This window comes from Antedon mediterranea, chromosome 5 (genome assembly GCF_964355755.1).
Source record: "Antedon mediterranea chromosome 5, ecAntMedi1.1, whole genome shotgun sequence".
Taxonomy (NCBI): domain Eukaryota; kingdom Metazoa; phylum Echinodermata; class Crinoidea; order Comatulida; family Antedonidae; genus Antedon; species Antedon mediterranea.
This window is the reverse complement of record NC_092674.1, coordinates 3,790,505-3,812,087: the sequence shown is the minus strand read 5'-3', so window position 1 is coordinate 3,812,087 and position 21,583 is coordinate 3,790,505. Positions and strand designations below refer to the sequence as shown.

At 35.3% G+C, this 21,583-nt stretch overlaps 2 protein-coding genes across 4 annotated transcripts; one reads left to right on the top strand and one right to left on the bottom strand.

Moving 5' to 3' along the window:
- Positions 1–3,736: 3,736 nt before the first annotated feature.
- LOC140048835 (large ribosomal subunit protein uL2) lies at positions 3,737–7,279 on the bottom strand. Its single transcript, XM_072093633.1, has 5 exons — positions 7,251–7,279; positions 6,111–6,255; positions 5,655–5,796; positions 4,820–5,038; positions 3,737–4,067 (listed from the first exon to the last, which is right to left on the bottom strand). The coding sequence occupies exons 2-5, from the start codon at positions 6,246–6,248 to the stop codon at positions 3,796–3,798; spliced, it is 771 nt and encodes a 256-aa protein (XP_071949734.1). The 5' UTR covers positions 6,249–6,255; positions 7,251–7,279; the 3' UTR covers positions 3,737–3,795.
- A 209-nt stretch (positions 7,280–7,488) lies between these two features.
- Positions 7,489–18,637, top strand: LOC140049498 (ATP-dependent RNA helicase DDX3Y-like). Of its 3 annotated transcripts, XM_072094395.1 has the most exons (16): positions 7,489–7,604; positions 8,343–8,388; positions 8,820–8,870; positions 9,095–9,157; positions 10,827–11,301; positions 11,606–11,705; positions 12,013–12,148; positions 13,008–13,084; positions 13,407–13,502; positions 13,823–13,983; positions 14,244–14,385; positions 15,169–15,313; positions 16,278–16,459; positions 16,550–16,667; positions 17,355–17,505; positions 17,835–18,637. In XM_072094395.1, exons 1-16 carry the CDS (start codon positions 7,560–7,562, stop codon positions 18,061–18,063), a joined length of 2,217 nt encoding a protein of 738 aa, XP_071950496.1. In that variant the 5' UTR covers positions 7,489–7,559; the 3' UTR covers positions 18,064–18,637. The 3 variants fall into 3 exon arrangements, with proteins under 3 accessions (XP_071950496.1, XP_071950498.1, XP_071950499.1); XM_072094397.1 differs by lacking the exon at positions 9,095–9,157; XM_072094398.1 differs by lacking the exons at positions 8,820–8,870; positions 9,095–9,157.
- The last annotated feature ends 2,946 nt before the right edge of the window (positions 18,638–21,583 follow it).

Below are 21,583 nucleotides of genomic sequence, written 5' to 3'. Positions count from 1 at the left end.
CGCTATTAAATAGCGAATATTATATGTTTCATTTTAGTGATGCTAAAATGAAACATATAATATTCGCTATTAAATAGCGAATATTATATGTTTCATTTTAGTGATGCTCTAGTTATACGATGAATTTCAGAGTTAGTTAAAATTACACGAACAGTTTGAGGGCAATTTAGAATGAATTATGTTCATAGACGAAAATACATTGTTGATATCGTGCACAGTTAAGCGTGGTTCCGACTAGAACGCAACCTAACGTAACGCAGCGACGCAAAGTGCTGTATTGCGTAATCACAAGTGGGAACCGATGACGCAAAAGCAAACATCGCTAGAAACACCAACAAAACGCAAGGCAAAAAAAAAAACCACTGGAAAACATAGGCCCACGGTAGTGCGTACAACAATTGTTGGAAGGGCATTTTCTTTCGTTGCGTCGCTAGTGGCTTTAAGTTTAACTTGGATGGTTCACTACTAAAGCTTGGTTCCCACCAGCGACGCAACCTACGCAACGTAAGAAAATACCCTTCCAATAATTGTGTTTTCCCCCGCCTGCGTGAAAATAAAACTTTTTGATTTTTGCATTATTGCGTCGTCGGTTCTCACTTGTGATTACGCAATACAGCAGGTTGCGTCAATGCGTCGCTGCTTTGCGTTCTATTATATAATTATGGTGGTAAAATTATTAATACATGTGTCAGATGCTAAATCATCGATTTAATATTTTTGGTGAAAAGTCTATACATATATTATTGATCCATTTATACGTTTGATTCATTTTTTTAATTTCAGGAAATGAAAATCCATCCTGTATTGCACCACTAGTAATATTCAAAAAAGGTCATATCATAAGGGGCCTGGATAAGGTTGATGCAACGGGTTCACGTTGGCGAATACATTTTGAGCGTGGTTCACACTAGATGTATCGACGCAAAGTGCTGTATTGCGTAATCACAAGTGGGAACCGACGACGCAATAATGCAAAAATCAAAAGGTTTGATTTCACGCTGGCGGGGGAAAACAATGAGTGAAAGGGCATTTTCTTACGTTGCGTAGATTGCGTTACGTTGCGACGCTAGTGAGAACGGAACTATGTACTGCAGTAATCGCATTTTTACTATGGAAAATCAACTATTTACTGTAGTAATCACATTTTGTTTCTTTGTGAATTGTTATTCTATTGATTTTAACTTTGGTAGGTGGAAGTACGGGAGAAGGTCGAGGTGTCGGATTTGGGGAAGGTCGAGGAGGAAAGGGGAGGGGTGAAATAAAAGTTTACACCATAATAATGATGAAATTTTGATAGAAGAATGCTTTTGAATTTTAAATTAATTTAACTATTATCAAAACTAATTTTTATTTCAATAAATTGGAGGTACGTGTGAGATGTCCAAGGTCCCATGACCCCCAACATCGTGGTTAAGGCGGAGGTATGAAAAATGTGAAGATATGCACCGCTACTTCAAATAAAGCGGAAAACCTCGTAGCTTGTCCCAAATACTATCATAAAGCGTGGTTCCCACTAGCGACGCAACGCAAGGACGTAACGCAACGCAAGTGGATTGACCAATCACAAGCGATGGCTTATTCGCTTGTGGTTGCTAACTGTCTATAACTTCGCTTGTCATTGGTTAAAACGCTTGCGTGGCGTTTACGTCCTTGCGTTACATTCTAGTGGGAACCAAGCTTTTGCGGAAAGCGCCTATCTGCGTTATGTGTAAATGTCATAAGGTACAGCATTATATTAGAGAGGTTTCGCAATCTTACGAATACGATAACGAAAACGGATACGTCACGCACATGTATTCGTTTTCGTAAGACATAAAAAAATCTGTTTCGCATGGCAACGAAATATTGAGGCGCGTCCAAAATAATGACTGCGGTAAATTTGAGCGAAGCGCAGGTACGTGTTGCTTGGTGCTTGGCTGCTTAGGCCTAGCGTAACATCAAAGCGAGTGACTTTCAAAACTGCTATTTATCAAAATTGACTTGGCATTTTAGTAAATTACTTTAGTAAATTACTTTCAATAAATCTATATTTATATTATAATCATGAATCATTCCTGATTCAAATGCAAAATGTGCAAAATAGATCAAAAACTATAGGCCTACTCGTTTTGTAGTTACGAATATGACTGGTGATATTCGTCAACACGAATACGCTTTACGAATATGAAATGGGGATCAGCTCAAAAGTTTCACAAATGTATGACGTATCCGTTTTCGTTATCGTATACGTAAGGTTGCGAAACCTCCCTATTATTCTATATTTTTATTACCGTTACCGCTCGTCTGTGTAAATTGGCCTTAGGCTTAGGTAGTGCATGTCCTAATTTAAATATACCGGTGGCGGCCAATGTACAGTAAATAAAAAAAATGCTGTCTGACATCGAATTACGCCTAAAAGTGTGTTTTCATTGACAAACCTCGGGAAATACCCTTAAACGCACACATCACATCGCATTATTGAATTTACTCTACACAGTAAAACAATTTTGCATGATCCCTAAATGTAATTACAACAGCAAAAACATTTTGACAAGATCCCTAAATGTAATTACAGTGTACTTTAATTAAACGGCAATATACAACTACAAACACATGTTCACCAAGCGACTATGAAGCTGTCATGTCGAAAAGTCATACTACGCACGTGTGGGTATTCACATGGTTGTCGTTGCGAAAATGGAAGGTAAAATTAGGTAAAAAGATTAACTAAGAAATGCCAATTTAGACTAGCTCAAATATGGTAGCTGCTACAAATGCACCACACAGCCCTATTGTTTGGAGGTAATGGACTAAAAAGCTCTGTCTGCACTATCAAACTAGTCAAATGTAGTGTGCCCAAATATCAGGGAAAAATGTTATTTAAAAATTTTGTTTAGCAATTTTGCTAATCAAACTGATTTTTAAGTCGAAAAGCATAGTTTTGTATTGTATTTTTTGCTACACAATTTTCAAAATGTGTAGCAATAAGGTTGTTTTGTATAGCTTTTTGCTATGCTACACTGGCGAAAATGTTCCCTGAATATGGTAGTGATACGACGTCATTATGTCCACATATGGGCACATCACATTGTTTTGTCACATAAAATTTGATAGTGTAGATAGAGATCAAGGTTTTTTGGCCTACATTTTATAAATACAGAATTAAAGAATGCAAGTAATTTAGCATTATAAAGCTGTCTACACTATCAAATTAGATTGACAAAAAAGGTGTGATGTGGCCAAATATATTAGTGATATGACAAGACGTCAATCTTTTTATACAACTAACGATATAGACAACTAAACAACAGGTGTATATGGAACGGAAATATTGTAATAAACATGGTATCTCTTAGTAAAACTTGACAGTAATTACCATTTCATTTTAAACCCGAGTTACTTAGACATGAATGTGAATGTGGTGATTTTATCAAATCAATTTGTAACACAGATTTTATGGCAAATCATTTTGTGTTAAGCTCTGTCTACACTATCAAACTAGTGTGATGTGCCTAAATATGGTAGTGATCTGCTTAAATATGGTAGTGATATGACATCATCATGTCCATATATGGGCACATCACATTTTTTTGTCTCATAAAGTTTGATAGTGCAGACAGAGCTTAACAGTTTATGTTGATTTTATTATTTCTTAACATGGCTAAAAAAATGTTGTATTTTTTGACATTTTTGCTAGTGAGGGACGCTACATTACTTTTGAACTCTAATTACTAAAAAAAACAACACTATACTAAAATTTCCTTCTTTGTATTTATTTTTTTACGCATGGATTTTTGATAATTACAGATTTTAAGTTTATTCCTTGTCTTTGATCTTCTTGGTTCCGCGGAGTCGACCAGTACGACGAGCGGCAATCAAACCGACCTTGCGACCAGCTGACGTGTCTCGTCTGACAGTTGATGGTGCACCGATATGCTGATGGTTACCACCACCGTGGGGATGTTCTACCGGGTTCATGCAAACACCACGTACAGTAGGCCAACAGTTTCTCTTAGCCTTGTACTTGTGGTAAGCTCTACCAGCCTTTAGGAGAGGTTTGTCAATACGCCCACCTCCTGCAGCAATACCTACAACAAATTTTAAAACAAATTTAATAATAAAAAAAAAAATAAATCATTTAAGCAGAAAAATAAAACATTTATTCAGTTCAAACCTACAGAAAAGTCTTTTTCTAAGTCTGTTTTAGTTTACGAGGGTGGTCCATCCAGCCGAAGCTGATCATTAGGGACCCTCACAAAAATACATGACGAGACATAAACATGTAACAATAACAAATAAATTAAATATACTGTAAGATAAAATAAAGGACAACAAAGTAGAAAACAAAATTAAATAAATTGATAATGATAACGCACCCGCAAAACTAGCTCTACAGGAAGTAACAAGAAAGGTAAAACACACGTTGGAAGACCGAAGAAAATATGGACAAAATGATACAGGAAAACAGTATAAATTACACTGGCCCACGTGAAACACACCCGACCATGAAAGGAATAAATGGCACAAAATAGTAAAACGAAGCGTTTTGATGATGATTTTAGATGACTAAATCAATTAATATCAAAATATGTTTGATTCGTCATACCAGATGATGAACTAAGCCGGAAAACATCAAGACTTAAATAACCGATGCTAACTGTGGTACGGTGATAGTGTATCCTCATACTCCAGTTTGGGTGCCAGCTTGGTGTTTTTGTCTTTTCGTTATCTTCCTTTTGGCTTCCACTCTTTATTGTTCGTGCGCATTGAGATATTGTTTATTTACGCTATATAAATCTATCTATTATTATTATTTTAAACCCATCGGGTGATTACTTACCAACCATGGCGCGATTGGCAGAGTGGATAACTTTCTTGGCACCAGATGGCAACTTAATACGACTTTTCCTTGTGTCTGGGTTGTGAGAGATGACAGTGGCGTAGTTACCAGACGCACGTGCAAGCGCACCTCTATCACCGGTCTTTTCTTCAACGGCACATACGATAGTTCCTTCTGGCATGCTGCCAACTGGCATCACATTACCTATAGCTAAAGCAGCTGCAAGATAAAAGTGCAATGTCAATGACAAATATGAAAACAGAAACACAAGCCAACATGAAAAAAAAAAACACAAAGAAAACACATTTTTTAGTAGAATCTTCACCCTGCTTATATTATTTCATAAGGCCGGTTGAGGCTAGTTATTTATCTGGATAAGTTTGTTACTATCCACCAAACTGTGGCCATGAAACCAATTTAAATCAGTACTGTTGGGATTTGTTGCAGCCAGACATATGATCAAAAGATTCATATATTTTAGCAAGGTGAGCTCAGTGTCCTGTTTCTTTGGGTAAATAAACCTATGTTTCAAAGTTTTTAAAATAAAAATGTATTGTAATTACCGTATATCCTCTGATTTAATCCCACCCAATAGAACACGAAATCGGGCTGAATATATATACCTGGGAAAGGCCTGGTTCATGAAAAAAATGATTATTATAAGCATTTCTTGTAAAAACTCATCTGAACTGGGTGGAAAGGTCTACATCCAGACCAGTCAATACTGGGACTATGCTGGTTTGTGAAATCAGACAAAGTATGGGGTGGGATTAGACCCAAAGTGGGATTATACCCGAGGATATACGGTACTCAACATTTGACGAAGATGATTTACCTTTCTTTCCACAGTATATGAATTGTCCTGTGTACATGCCTTCTGCAGCTATCATCAGTTCATTCCTCTTCTTGAATTTGTAAGGGTCTCGGAACTGAACTCTGGCAAGTGGAGCACCACGGCCAGGGTCATGAATTATGTCCTAGAGATAAAAAATAGCAATAAATGTTAGATAATCAACATTGTTATTTCATTTCATTATCTATTTGGTCTATTTCAGTATATACATAACAAAAAAAACTTGAGGAGACCAATTGTTTTGTAGGCTGTGTTAATACTTTCAATTAAGCATATAAATCTGTATCCATTCATTCTCCTCCGATTTCAAAATCAGCACTGTGGTCATGTTATAAGAGTAGTCAAAACAATATAGATTATCTGATAACTCCTAGAAAGTAAGAAGCCTTTTGCCATTCCCCCCCCCCCCCCCCCCGATTGTTAGGTACCATACCACACCTTAACAATGCCTTTGATGTAGCCATGTCTTTCGGCAAAGTCAATAGTTCGGAGTCTAGCAGGCCCCTTCCTGTGCTTGTTGTGAGACTTAAAGACGCTTCCAGCGCCCTTTCGTTGGCCTCGGATAACACGTCCCATGGTTTTACTAAAAAACAATAACGATTTTTAGGTTAGTTTTAGTGATAGTGGAGTTTGCAATGTTGTTGAATGGATAATTATGCACTTGTCAATTGTATGACCCACTATACGACCCCCGGGAGAGGTGCGTCATGGGTGCGTCATTTACAAATAATTACTGACGCAGGGGTGCGTCAAAAAACCTAGATGGTACGTCACATCAATGAACAAGGTGTGTCAATGTCCGTCACTTTACCACCCACCATATCATAAACAACATGGTCACAGTGCGTCAAAATGGGTGCGTCATGGTCACCTAAAAGTAAGTTACATTTTTGATGCACGGGTGCGTCATGGTATTCAAAGGTCGACGCACATCGGACAAATGACGCACCTCTCCCGGGGGTCGTATAGTGGGTCATACAATTGACAAGTGCATTATTTAATGGTTTAATAATAATTGAGTCTGTTCTTTTTTACGTTTTGGCAATTCGCAATTAAGAATAGTCTAACCTACAGCTACTGGGCCTAGGGCCTAGGCTAATACTAATTTTGTAATGTAGGTAGTGTACCACCCAACCTATTTTTGGAATATGGATCCAGAAGACATAAACATTGTTACTTTGTTTTTGTGTTTATCGGTATTGTTTTGTAGGCCTAGGCCTAGCTATTTATGTTAATAATAGAACTAGGGCAGTTGTTGTATATTATGCCTTAATATCTAGGCCTAAGGTCTATACCGTCAATGCCTACCTAGCTAGGGACGTAAGCGGATATTCACGTTAAACTGGTGGTTTGCGGAAGGCCAGTAGCCTTTCGGCAGAACCATGAGATTTCCAGGCAGGATTATAATTCATTGAAGGATATTTTCTTCTTTACCCATGGCGAAAATGTTAATAAACCTAATAAGGAATACTTAAAATAATCAATTTTTGGTCTAACACATTACTATAACAGGATTTTATAAACAAAATGTGATTTTTAGTGATATAATTATCTACTACGAATTAATTTTATGTTCACCTTCACCAAAAGACGATAAAAGAGACAGGTCAAAGTTTAAAACAAATCTTTTTAGATTTGTGAAAATAATTTTAATAGAAAAATATACAGTTTTACATTGGAATAATTTATAATATGTCAAGATTGTTATAAAAATTATTTTCGCATTTAAATTATTTTATTTTTACAAAATATATTAATTTTTAATCGTTTAAATAAATCATGTCTACGTAATTTCCGGTGTCTCGTTCTCTTTTTCTCTGTGTGTGCTGCTGAGAAAAGAAGCCTCTACCTTTCACTAAGATCACTTTTTAGTAAATAATTTCAGTTATGAGTAATGGACCCAATCAAAATGGACCAAGTCTTGATCAGCAGGTATTGTATTAACAGTTTTCAAAAATTAAAATAAATAACATGCCTTTTAGTAAGTTAAAAAATGTAATTCTTTTTCCTTCGCTAACCGAGAGTTCAGCATAGCATGCACCGGACCCATGCACCAACCAATCGAGCTTGCCTCATTTTTATGGTTACCCATTTTTATGGAGGCAACGTGCCTACCCCGGCTTTTACTGTAAAATTATTATCTGGCCAAGCTAGGTCTTTAATCATCTTCTTAAGGCAAGAAAAATATCACAAATTAGTATTAACTATTATATTATGACAATAAATTGGGTGTTTAAATTGTTTGTTTTATAAAGTTGCCTAGCTAGGCCTAGACTAGAGTAGGCTAGTCCTATATTATTGCATTTTTTTATATTAATTAATAATATTAATGGCATCATCATTCATGGTTTGCAAGCTGAAAAAGTTTTAAAGATGAAATAAAAATAGGATAGGGGCTACCTGCCGGACCTAGTATTTATTATCAAATGTGATAATATAAACTGGCCTAGGCCTAGTGATGTTTGAATGGCCTTACAACAGACAGTAACTTATCGTTAATTATTATGATTTTTGAATCGCGATACTGCATTGTTATAGCGACAGTTTTAGACATGAGTTTTTTAATGTGGGTACACTTTCTTATTCTAAATAAATTGAAGATTAATATTAAGAAGACTTTTCTAAATGATTAATCACAAATAAATATATGAAACATTTCTTTTTTTATAGATGTCTGGGCTAGACTTGAATGCAGGGCACAAAGGAAACAGAGGAGGTATTTTCCAGTTAAATTATAAACATTTCCCTCTATGTCTGAGTACTAAAAGTGCTAAGCAGCCTAAATTACTGTACAGTAGGACAAGTACTATTGTGTGTCTATGTGTAAACTGGGCCCAACAAAGGAATTGTACTTTTGTATAGACGAGTCCCCATTTTTGCCAGCTGATTAAATGTGTAAAAGTAGGAAATACATTTAAAAAAATGTAAACATTATATTTTAATTTATTAATTTTGGTCAATACAAACATAAGCATAAACAAATAGCCTGATTGCGCCAAGGTCAAAAAGGCCAACAGCTTCTGTCGCCGATTAAGCGTGCCCCTAAATAATATCTTGATTTCTTTTTATATAATAGTATAAATTAAAAATTATTATTTTTTAATTTATTAAGTACATTTTGTTATGTTGCAATTTGTTTGTTTGTAGGTCCACAGCGCTATATACCCCCTCATTTAAGATCGCAACAAACTGGCGGGGGTAAGTAGTCAAATAGATTTTGTTTCTAATTTGATTACATGTTTATGCAATTTCATTTCTTAATTTAATAAATTAAAAAGTTAGGTATTGACTGCCAGACAGAAATTTATTTATATTATGTGAAAATATGAATTATTAAATGAAAGGAACAACTCCCCCCAAAAAAGAATTGTACTCTACATGTTAAGTTTGTATTATGTTGAGAATTTTTCTTTCGCTTGAAGGTTATGCTGCTGGTAACCAAGGTGGCTATGTAACCTACACAGGAGGGGTTTATAGTGCAACAGGTGAGGGCCTGTGTACCTTACTATTCACCTTCTAGGCCTATGGTTAATACTATTTAAGGTAGTGCTGTTAGCAATCCTAGGTCTTCAGTAGTGATCACAGCATTGTCATCTTTCTATGCCTAAGGTGTTGATGCTACAGTAGTAACCATGCTCCTAGGCCTAAAGTGTTTATGCTACAGTAGCAGTCATGCTCCTAGGCCTAAAGTGTTGATGCTACAGTAGCAGTCATGCTCCTAGGCCAAAAGTGTTGATGCTACAGTAGCAGCCATGCTCCTAGGCCTAAAGTGTTGATGCTACAGTAGCAGTCATGCTCCTAGGCCAAAAGTGTTGATGCTACAGTAGCAGTCATGCTCCTAGGCCTAAAGTGTTGATGCTACAGTAGCAGCCATGCTTCTTCTAGGCCTAAAGTGTTGATGCTACAGTAGCAGCTGTGCTCCTAGGCCTAAAGTGTTGATGCTACACCAGCAGCCATGCTCCTAGGCCATGTATGCTGTAGCAGGCAGCCATTTTGCTGTATGCTTGATGGTTACTAGCAGCAATTTTCTACTTTGGAGACTAAATAAAGTATTGCTAACAGTCATCCTTCCTAGGCCTACCTTGTTTGTTTATGCCCTTTAGTATCTTTTGTACAGTGGTTGTTGTTTTTTCCATGGCAGTTCCTTATGTAGGCATGTTTCAAGGTCAAAGGTCATTTTATATTGCATGGTGGTTGTCATGTCTTTTATTCCACAGTTCTGGAATTTCCTCTTAAGTTCTGTCTACACTATCAAATTATTTTGACAAAAAAAGTGTGATGTACCTAAATATGGTAGTGATACACACAAATATGATAGTGGTATGACATCATCATGTCCATATATAGGCATATCACATTTTTTGTCACATAAAGTTTGATAGTGTAGGCAGAGCTTTAGAACATGGGTTCTCATACAGCATATTTATCAGGGAAGATCATTGTACAAGTCAATATAATACAATTACCGTATGTCCTCTGGTCCCCCTAGAACACGAAAATAGGCCGACTTTGCGGGTTGGGACTATACCCGGCAAAAGCCTGGTTCAGGAAAAAAAATAATTGGTAAGCAAAAACTTCATCGGAACTGGCTTGAGAGAGGCCAACATTTAGACCAAAAGTCAATACTGGGTCTATACCCGGAGATATGCCTGTTTGTGAAATCAGACATAAAGTAAGGGGTGGGATTATATCCGAGGATATACGGTAATACACTATTCCAATGATCAAATTAACATTTTATTTTTTATGGAAACTTTTACATAACATACAAGGATTTGTGTGTTTTTCATTTTTCAGAGTCATATATAGAGTTTGTCCAACTTTGTTTTACTAATAACTAAGAAAACTGAGTAAATCTACCACCAGTTATAATAGCCCAGTGGTGCTGGTCAATAACAAAATGGCACCAGCAAAACAGTTGGCTAAACTCCCCAAGTATATGGCTCTGACTTATTGTAATTTTCATGGTGTCCGTTTTATTTTTTGTACTGCCTACATTGGTTGAATATTTTTATGGAATTTTCTTTTTAATAACTTTAACTTCTATATACCTCGGTAATCATGGTTGATTTGTAATGTACCTTTATATTAGTGTAGTATCTGTTATCAGTTCGGTTTTGTACGCTTCATTAATTATCTTGTCCTTTTCTACAGGCTATGCAGATGATCTAGGAGGTCGTGGGTACGGTAGCAACCCAGCGGGAGATTCTTATGGAGGGGGACGAGGCGGCGGATACAGCAGAGGTGGATACAACCAAGGTTATAGCAGGGGTTACAATTCCGGGGGATACAATTCTGGAGGTTACGGTGGTCAGGATTATGGTGGGGGTTATTCAAGAGGGGGCTACCAGCCTAGAGGAGGGTATCAGTCGCGTGGTGGCTACTCGCGTGGTGGTTACACCGATGCTTATCAGGGTGGTGGAAATCCTCAAAATCGGTTTAATGGTCGCAACACAGAGGCAGATTGGAGAGGAAGGGAACCACCAAAGGCTGAAAACTCGTTTTGGAGTGGCGATCGCTACGGAGAGGCAAACAGGCAAGAGGATAGCTGGGGCGGACGTACCGATCGTGATACAATCACCAAGGAGGATTGGACTAAGCCTCTACCAAGAAATGAACGTGTAGAAAAGTGAGATCTGTTTTTATGATAATAAATTGCATAATATCTTCTCAAAGTACATCTGATTAAAGCATGCTTTCTTTCAAATTAATCTATATATATATATATATATATATATATATACACAGTATATAATGATATTGTGTGACTCAAACCTAGATTTGTTAAGGTCAACTCAGACGAGATGAATTGTCGTACGACGCTGTCTGAGTTGACCTTTACCCTCTCTTAAAACCATTTAAATGGACAGAGATTATAAATCATGATTACACTCAGTGGGGGAAAAATATCAATGATGATGTTTGTTTTTTAGGGAGTTGTTTTCTGGAGGAAACACTGGTATCAACTTTGAAAAATATGACGATATTCCAGTTGAAGCAACTGGCCAAAATATACCAGAAAATGTTTCAGAGGTTGGTAATTTTTTGAGTAAATGTATGTGGGGGTTGGCAGCAAACAAACAAGTTACTGAAAACAAATTGGTTCCAGATGACTTTAACTTAGTTTACAAACATAGTGACTTGACCTTTCAAGTGCCACCCAAGGTTCATGTTACAATAATGAAATAACATTAATACACAGACAAGCGGTTAAGGCAGGGGCGCCATTTACTGATCTGATAGGACAGTGATTAAGTTACTATTGGCCACATGTGCCTAAAGACAAAAATTAACAATGAATTTAATTGATAAATAAACTTTAATATAATTTTTCATTTAGTTCACTGAATCTAAACTTGGAGAAATTATCCATGCCAACATCAAGCTGAGCAAGTATGAGCGTCCAACACCGGTTCAAAAGTATGCTATTCCAATCATCTTGGCAAACCGTGATCTTATGTCTTGTGCTCAAACAGGTACGTTACATACATTAATACAGTACGGTGGAACCCCTATTAAGAGGACACATTTGGGACCCAACAAAGTGTCCCCTGAATGGAGGTGTCCTAAAGGACGGGTCCTACTGTAATCGGCAGACATGTTAAGCTCTGTCCACATTATCAAACTAGTTTTACAAGAAAAGTGTGATGTTTAAATATGGTAGTGATATTCCCAAATATGGTAGTGATATGCCCAAATATGGTAGTGATATGCCCAAATATGGTAGTGATATGACGACATGTCCATATATGGGCACATCACATTTTTTTTGTGATGTAAAGTTTGATAGTGTAGACAGAGCTTAAGTGGGGTTATTTAGCTGTAAATAATATTGTTAATTCTCAATAGGACTGTTTCCATCTTATTGCGCAATTGAAAGCTGCCCTTTGTATGTTTCTTGTATTTTGGCAAATTGCCAATGATATTTCTTCCCTTGGAAAATCCAAGAAACATTTTTTATATGGCCTTTGGCCCAAATAATATACAATCTAACAGTTAAATAGCATTGGTTGATATAGCCATAAGCAAATCCTTCTTAGAAATATCGATCCTATTCTGAGACAAACACAAGATGCTGTTTATTTGAGTGGAGTGTATTTTGTCCTGAGAAATGATGATGTTTTTTTAATTTTTACTTTCTGTCATTTTATATACATAGATATTTCTAAATAGGACGCAACTCAAGCGAGTTGACCAATCACACGCGACTTTTCGAATAATCCATCGCTTGAGATTGGTCAAATCACTTTGCGTTGCATCCTTGCCTTTGAGTTTCAGTCGGAACCAAGCTTTAAGCATGATTACTTTATAATACTGTATATAATGTTATTACAGGTTCTGGCAAGACTGCTGCATTCTTGCTTCCAATCCTGACTCAGATATTCAAGGCAGGTCCAGCACAGTTCCCACCAGTAAGTTTTTTTTTCACAATTTTTGTACACTTGTATCATATGCAAGAACAAAAAAACAAAACATCTGAAGCTCTGTCTATGGTATCAAACTTTGTGTGACAAAATGTGATGTGCCCATATATGGAAATGATGATGTCATATCACTACCATATTTAGGCAAATCACTACCATATTTGAGCACATCACACTTTTTTGTCACATAAAGTTTGATAGTGTAGACAGAGCTTTAAATCCAATATATTTTAATGACACCAATCAAAATAAGCAGAATTTTAGTATTCAATTGAAATTTTAAAATCTAAATATATGTTTCTCTATTCAGAAAAACAGCAGTAACAAACGCAAGAACTATCCCTTGGCTGTCATCTTAGCACCAACTCGTGAGTTAGCCTGTCAGATATTTGATGAAGCAAGAAAGGTAAGACATGACATTTGAAAGAAAGAAAAAGTAGTCTACACTATCAAACTAGTTTGACAAAAACAGTGTGGTGTGCCCAAATGTGATAGTGATGTGCCCAAATATATTAGTGATATGCCCAAATATATTAGTGATATGCCCAAATATATTAGTGATATGCCCAAATATATTAGTGATATGACATCATCATGTCCATATATGAGCACATAACATTTTTTTGTCACATAAAGTTTGATAGTGTAGACAGAGCTTAATTAATGTCATATAAATTTGTAAAGAAACCATTCAATTTACAATTACCTCAAATATTGTTTTGTTAGTTCTCGTACCGAAGTCATGTACGTCCATGTGTAGTGTACGGTGGAGCCGACGTTGGAGGTCAATTGCGAGACATGGAGCGTGGATGTCACCTTCTGGTAGCCACACCAGGACGTCTCGTTGACATGATGGAAAGAGGTCGTGTTAGTATGGAATGCATCAAGTAAGTACAGTTAGGTTCAGTAAGTAGGGTAGATTCAAGCTTAAGTAAACATTTCAATAATGTAGACTTTGCTTAAGTAAATTTTAGTAAGCTTCCAAGTGAATTAGGTACAGTTAAGTAAACATCAATTTAGTACATTTTAGTTAAGCTAAATTTCCAAGTGAATTAGGTACATTTAAATAAACATCAATTAAGTACACTTTAGTTAAGCTAAACTTCCAAGTACATTGAAGTAAGATTTTGAACCTTATTTGTTTTAGGTGGCTTGTACTTGATGAGGCTGATCGTATGTTGGATATGGGTTTTGAACCTCAGATTCGTCGTATTGTTGAACAAGACAACATGCCAAAGGCTGGTAGACAGACGCTTATGTTCAGCGCCACCTTTCCCAAGGAAATTCAGGTATACTCTCTCCCACATTACAAGTATTAAAAAGCCGCATTTAAGATAAATATATCCGATTGATTGCCGGACAAGAAACCATAGCAATGTGTGACTGATGCTATACTGCATATATTTTTCTTGCTGTTTTGCTTTATCTTTTTGCTTATTTTATTTGTATCTCCATTGAGATCCAGTTACTGATACCCACAGCATTGTCATTTTTTCAGTGCTTATTTTATTTTGTATCTCCATTGAGATTCAGCCACTGATACCCACAGCATTGTCATTTTTTCAGTGCTTATTTTATCTGCATCTCCATTGAGATCCAGCCACTGATACCCACAGCATTGTCATTTTGTCAGTGCTTATTTTATTTCTATCTTCATTGAGATCCAGTCACTAATACCCACAGCATTGTCATTTTGTCAGTGCTTATTTTATTTCTATCTTCATTGAGATCCAGCCACTGATACCCACAGCATTGTCATTTTTTCAGTGCTTATTTTATTTGTATCTCCATTGAGATCCAGCCACTGATACCCACAGCATTGTCATTTTTTCAGTGCTTATTTTATTTGTATCTCCATTGAGATCCAGCCACTGATACCCACAGCATTGTCATTTTGTCAGTGCTTATTTTATTTCTATCTTCATTGAGATCCAGTCACTAATACCCACAGCATTGTCATTTTTTCAGTGCTTATTTTATTTGTATCCATTGAGATCCAGCCACTGATACCCACATTTTTTCAGTAATTTCAATATAGCTTTTTCAAGCTTGATGATTTCTGTTTAATTTAGATGTTGGCCAGAGACTTTCTTGATGACTACATCTTCTTGGCTGTTGGACGTGTTGGTAGCACCAGCGCTAACATCACTCAAAAGATCGTGTGGGTTGAAGAAGTGGACAAACGTTCCTTCCTGTTAGATCTTCTTAATGCTGCTGGTAAGGAGTTTTTTATCAATCAATGAATCAAAATTAACATTTATTTCCAAAATGGAAAGCAAAAGCTTGTGTCAGGGACACCAAAACAAACAGACAAAAGCAAACAATACATATATATAAAACACAGAAATGAAAATAACAATAAGACATAAAGCGGTACATTTCAATTGCAGTATAAATCATATTATATAACACCTATATAAATTCCTGTCATTTGATTGGACGAATGTGGGTCACATGGCGTGCAATAGTACGCACTATTCAAAGATCGTTAAATAGTACTTTTTGAAACATTTTTGTGTACGAAAAAAAAACGTCTAGATGTTATATAAAACAAATAATGAATGTTTTGTATTCGGGTAATGGTACAAATAATGGCACTTGGTGAATGATGAAAGGTTATATCAACTCGGCTTTGCCTCGTTGATATAACCTTTCATCATTCACCTCGTGCCATTATTTGTACCATTGCACTCATAAACATTCATTATTTGTATATTAATACATTTTCAATGGCTAGAGGTAAATATATTAACAAAAAACATGACCGCTAAGTATTGTTTGATAATAAATAATATTTTGCAATCTTTTTGAAACTATTTATTACATTTTGTATGTTTTGGAACGAAAGAGGCAAAACATTCCATAGTTTTGCACCAAGTAATGAATTACGTGTCCCAATGTCCCAGTGAATAATTAGTATGGTGTACCTAGGTCCTAGGTACCTTTTTAATCTCTTTATCTTATTAAGGCTTGTAGTTGCTATAACAATGTGTAGGGTTTGTTTTCAGCCCAACACAACTTCTGACTTATTATCTGTGTGTAAACTGTGATCACTCTGCTGTCTGAAATGCCTTTTGTTCACCAACTTTTTGATAACCAAGCATTATTATGTGATATTGATGTTATAACTTCTTTTTAATAGACATAGATAAACTTTATAAAACATTGTCTTCCTTTGCAGGTAGTGATTCCCTGACATTAGTGTTTGTGGAAACCAAGAAAGGAGCTGATGCTCTTGAAGATTTTTTGTATAGTGAAAACTACCCAGCAACAAGTATCCATGGAGATAAGTCGCAACGTGACCGAGAGGAAGCGCTACGTACCTTCCGTACTGGACGTACACCAATTCTGGTAGCAACAGCCGTGAGTAACCTAACCATATTTTATGTAATGGGATTTATTTTGGTTTTTCTGGGGAATAAGGTAAAAATATGAATTTAAATTTTGCTTCAGGTTGCTGCTCGTGGTCTGGATATCACCAACGTCAAACATGTCGTGAACTTTGACCTACCAACTGACAGTGAAGAGTATGTGCATCGTATTGGCCGTACTGGAAGAGTCGGAAATCTAGGTAATGTTGCTTCAATACAATAACCCCACATGAGGGAAAGTTTTTTAATGTCCTCGTCCAAAGATGTTTTTAAGATTTTAATTTAGTTTTTTTTTATCTTGCCTTAGGGTCAAGAAATGTTAAATTCAATACTGTATGTGTATAAAAATGTTATTACAATTTTTAGTGTAATGATCATGGTGTCTGCGATAAAAGTATACTTAAATAAAAAAAAATTAATAAAAAAATGTTTCTCCAGAGTTTCGTTGACATTGCATTGTATTTTGTATGTTTTATTTATATAGCAATTTTTTAAAATTATCATGGTGTCTGCGTTACCATAAAAACTATACTTATTAAAAACTGTGTTTTTACCCAAACAAGTTGTTTTTCATTTTTATTTTATTCAGTTTTTTACACAGAGGCGCCTTACAAGATGGAACCACCTTAGCTTCAAGGCGCCTCGGATAAACTAATACAATATTTTAAAACAACTAACAGAAACATCAATCAAATCTTCCAGAATTAACAAGAAATTGTTGTACATAATAAAATAATAAAGCATTTTCACAATTTGAAAGAAGATCGGAACCAAACGAGTTTTTTCGACATTGCATTGTATTTTGTATGTTTCATATAGTGATTTTTTTTGTCTCTTCATTTTTGAATATATTTGAATTATGTAAATTATATTTTTGATGTTCGTAGGATTGGCCACTTCATTCTTCAATGAGAAAAATCGTAACATTGCTCGTGATCTGTGTGATCTATGTATTGAGGCTAAACAGGAAGTACCAACTTGGTTGGAATCAATGGCGTACGAGGCCAAGCACAGTGGCACAAAGAGAGGACGAAACCGGTATATTACCTTTTTAAATTGTTTTCTATTATTGGGAATTTTAAAAATCTGAATTTGCTTTCCATGATGGTTTTAATTCAAAACAAATTAAATTAATATTTATATCTCCTACGAATGACAAAACTGGAAATCCCAGAAACAAATGCTTGAAAGGCTGCCAGAACAGAATGTACTTTGATATTTAATTTGTAAATAACGTAAAAAAAGACAAGAACTAGAAATGTTTTCTTTGAAGATTAATTCATTTCACTCATCCAATAAGTATTTTTGGGTAAACTTTTTTGGATATAACAATAATTGACATTAAAAAATAGTTTTTTGCTTTTCAGATATGGCGCTGGAGGATTTGCATCTCGTGATTACCGACAACAGCACCAGCACCAACACCGTGGTGGCGGAAGAGGTGGTGCTACCCAGACTCAAGTGCAGGCTACCACTTTTGTTGCAGCACAACCACCGCCATTTGCTTTCGCACACTATGGTGGACACTACGGCGGTACCTACGGTGGATCGTACAGCCAACCGGCAGCTAGTTCTCAGGATTGGTGGGGAAATTAAGAAGTTTACACGAGAACGCTGTTTAAGTAGAGCAACAATGTTTAGTAAGTCTTTGCTTAAAGTCATTGTTAATTAGCATGTTAGGATTGCTTAATCTCTTGATCGTTTAATAATTGTGGGGCTTTAAATTTGTATATGAAGGAGGTTTGAAGTGCTATTACTACTTCTTGCCTTCAGATGTGTTTTTGGATTCTTTGTTCAGCACCAAAATTGGTAGATATAACAAAATTTGTGATCATAAGATAATAGAAATTTCTGAATGAAGAATTTAGTGTTGCTTGGGCAATTTTCGATATCGTTGTCAAGTGCCCTATTTCTAATTCAAGCAGATAAAAAAAAAAAGCTATTTGGTGTACTTATAGACTCAAATTAATGATGGTTACTAGAAAAAAAAATTGGAAAAAATGATAGGGGCAAGTTGATTCGTTATTGTGCTTGTTTTTAGTTAAAACTTATGTTGTTCCATTGTCTTCCTTATAGAAGAGAACTCTCCAAATGTGAATATATGGCGAGACTATGTAAGGTCATTACAATGCATATTTTAATCGGTGAAAAAGTGAAACCAATTTGTCTAAAATGTTAGGCGTTCAGTTCGCCTACATACTTAAGGAAACGTTTGTTACGATAACTGTGTGTGAGTGGCTTTGTCCACAGACATACAAACTGAATCTATATATAATTGTGCTTATGTTTGATTTTATGCTAGTTGGTTATCGTATCCTTCCAGTGAAAGAACATAAAACAAGTTTTGCAATCAATTATATTCTATTAGTTATTAAGCGTGTATTTATTGTTCAGATAAATTATTGTTACAACGCTATCTAGAAATGATATAGTAAATATTTCTGATTTTTTTTTTTTAACAATTAAATATCAGAGTTGATACCATTCGCTTTATTTTAAAAATTAACATTCCTCAGATTTGTGTGAATGGGTGTTAATACAAGGTACTTCATGTTTTGATCCGTGTTTAATCAACGTTATTAATGTACATATTTCTTCACGTTTTTCCGCATCAATGATCAATATTATAGTATTACACTTCTCTCCTGGGATGCTAGTCGGTAGGTTGAAGAAAACATGTATAGGTAGCCACCATTGCACAAAGTTTTAAATTAAATTATATATAAGGTTTTACTTAATACTGATGATAACATATTCATAGTTGTTGTTATACTCTGACAAACAAGTTTATTTTTTATGCGATGTAATGTAATGATATATTACATTAATAATCAATTTTCATATGTCTTTCGAATTGTGCCTCAAAAGGTTTAATATCTGTTGCGCCAACCAAAGACATTTTGAATTTTAATCTTAGTATTAACACTGTACATGTCTACAAAATTAAGATTTTTTTTTATTTGTTGAAGCCTTATATTTATTCATACATTAAGAAAATTGACTTTTCTAACAAGTGCAATGCGTCTTTCTATTTGAGGAGAGATCCATTGTATGTTACGTAGAATATGCAAATGGCCTACTCTTATGATTTGTATCTCTGTAAATATACGTAAAGTTCGCTCGGCTAAACGTTGTGTGCTAAGAGCGAATGAAAACTGGGATGATAATAAGATTTATTATCCAGACTGTTTCTACTGTACCACCTAGTGTTGGTTGTCAGTAGATGGTATACAAATTAAAAGGGCTAAATATATGACCTTAGTCCTACAGTAGTAGGTAAATTTGTATTTTCTTATTTTATTACCTAGGTTAGATATAATGTGCTAATCTGGGTGTTTTTTAAAAGAAAAACAGCTCATTTAGGACATTACCAACGATCAATTGCTGCTAAGGTGGCTTATTTAATATAATCTAAATATAGTTTATCAAATGCAATGTACATTTGTCCCAGGAGAGACTAACGAATGAGAGAATGAAACTGTATTGACCTTTGACCTAAAAGACCAGTAATGGGAGACACAGATGACCTTTTTGTATTGACCGTCTTCTATGAACATTTTACCTTTTTTAAATATTAGTTAATTGGTCATAATTTGTATGTATTGTATACTGGTTATATTGGCAGGGTAGGTTGTTTACCTACCAATAGTTGTCTTAAATCGCCTTGATCCATTTTCACATATTATGTATATGAAAAAAAAATGTTCTAGTGTTGTAACACTAAGACATTACTTGTGCCAATACCGTTTTTAATATCTTGCCAGCCAGTGCATTCGTCATGCGCGCGTTAAAAAAAATATTTAACAAAAGCTTACAAAAGGAGGCATTATAAGATTAAGTATGCGATTCGTGATTGACAGGTACTAGGTTCCGAGTGCCTTATATGGGTGTGTACTGTGTGATGTCACAAGACTATGTGGCATATTGTAATTGAGGTTGCTTGTAGTCTTCCTTGAGTGTATTAAGGAAGTTATAATGTACACACATACTTCTATTAACCAGTGTATACATTTTATAATTGTGCCGTCCACAGTGCGAGATGAGTCAATGCCGTATGAATTGTTGCAGACATTTACGTCTGTGTTTTATTATATTCAATAGATTTGCGACGTAGCATTTGCAATGGTGCTCGATTATAGATTTTAAACATGTTAATATCAGCTTTTTTAAAAGTGAATGCGATGGACATCTCAATGCTGCATTTACTGTAGCATTCAAAAGTAAGAAATGTCGCATAACCAGTGTATAATGCGATTTATAAAGAAAGAAAAAACAGTACAAAAGTTATTTAATATCAAAAGTTGTATACACATCCAATTACAGCTTTTGTTGCTATGTTTTTACGATATTAATGTAAAGTTGTATTCATATTATTTATGTGTTCCGAATAAGAATTTAAATACAATGTTAATAAATACCAGTACATACATAGCTGATAAGGTTAGTATCATTAGCAATAGTATTTTAATTATACTTTTTTATTTCAAAATGGTGTTATGACCAAAGAAAAAGGTACATTGTTTGTGTCTCCCTTAATATGTGGATACAATGACATTACTTCCACGTGTGAATCGCTTAATTTGTTTTTGGAGAGTATAGTTAATGGAGCAACAGAGTTTTTTTTTTAGTATTTTTTTAAGAACCCATGGTTGTTCACGCTCAATTATGACGTCAGCACTTAATGTAAAACAGGCCTTAACTGGCCATATCTTTCGTTTTGTCTTACCAACATTTTTACTGTGTGTTAAAGACGTATTCTGTTTTTGATATCTTAGAGAAATATAGTTGTGTAGCTTTTATGCAATATATTACTTAAAAAATAAAACTACAGTTATTACAGACAATATTTATGTACGTGGGGAAATTATGCAAAGTGTTGTCAAACGGTGGGTTCTTTCTTTTCCCAAGTTAATAAAATACAAATGTTGCAAACGTGTTTTGTTGTTGTTTTATGCTAATTTGTAGAAGTTACGTTCACATGGGAACCCAAACAAAAATCGTGAAAAAATGAATTTAGTGTAGAATAGAACCGTCCTCATTAATAAAGCTTGGTTCCCACTAGGACGCAACGAAAAGTGATTTGACCAATCATATGCGGTGGATTGGTCAACTCGCT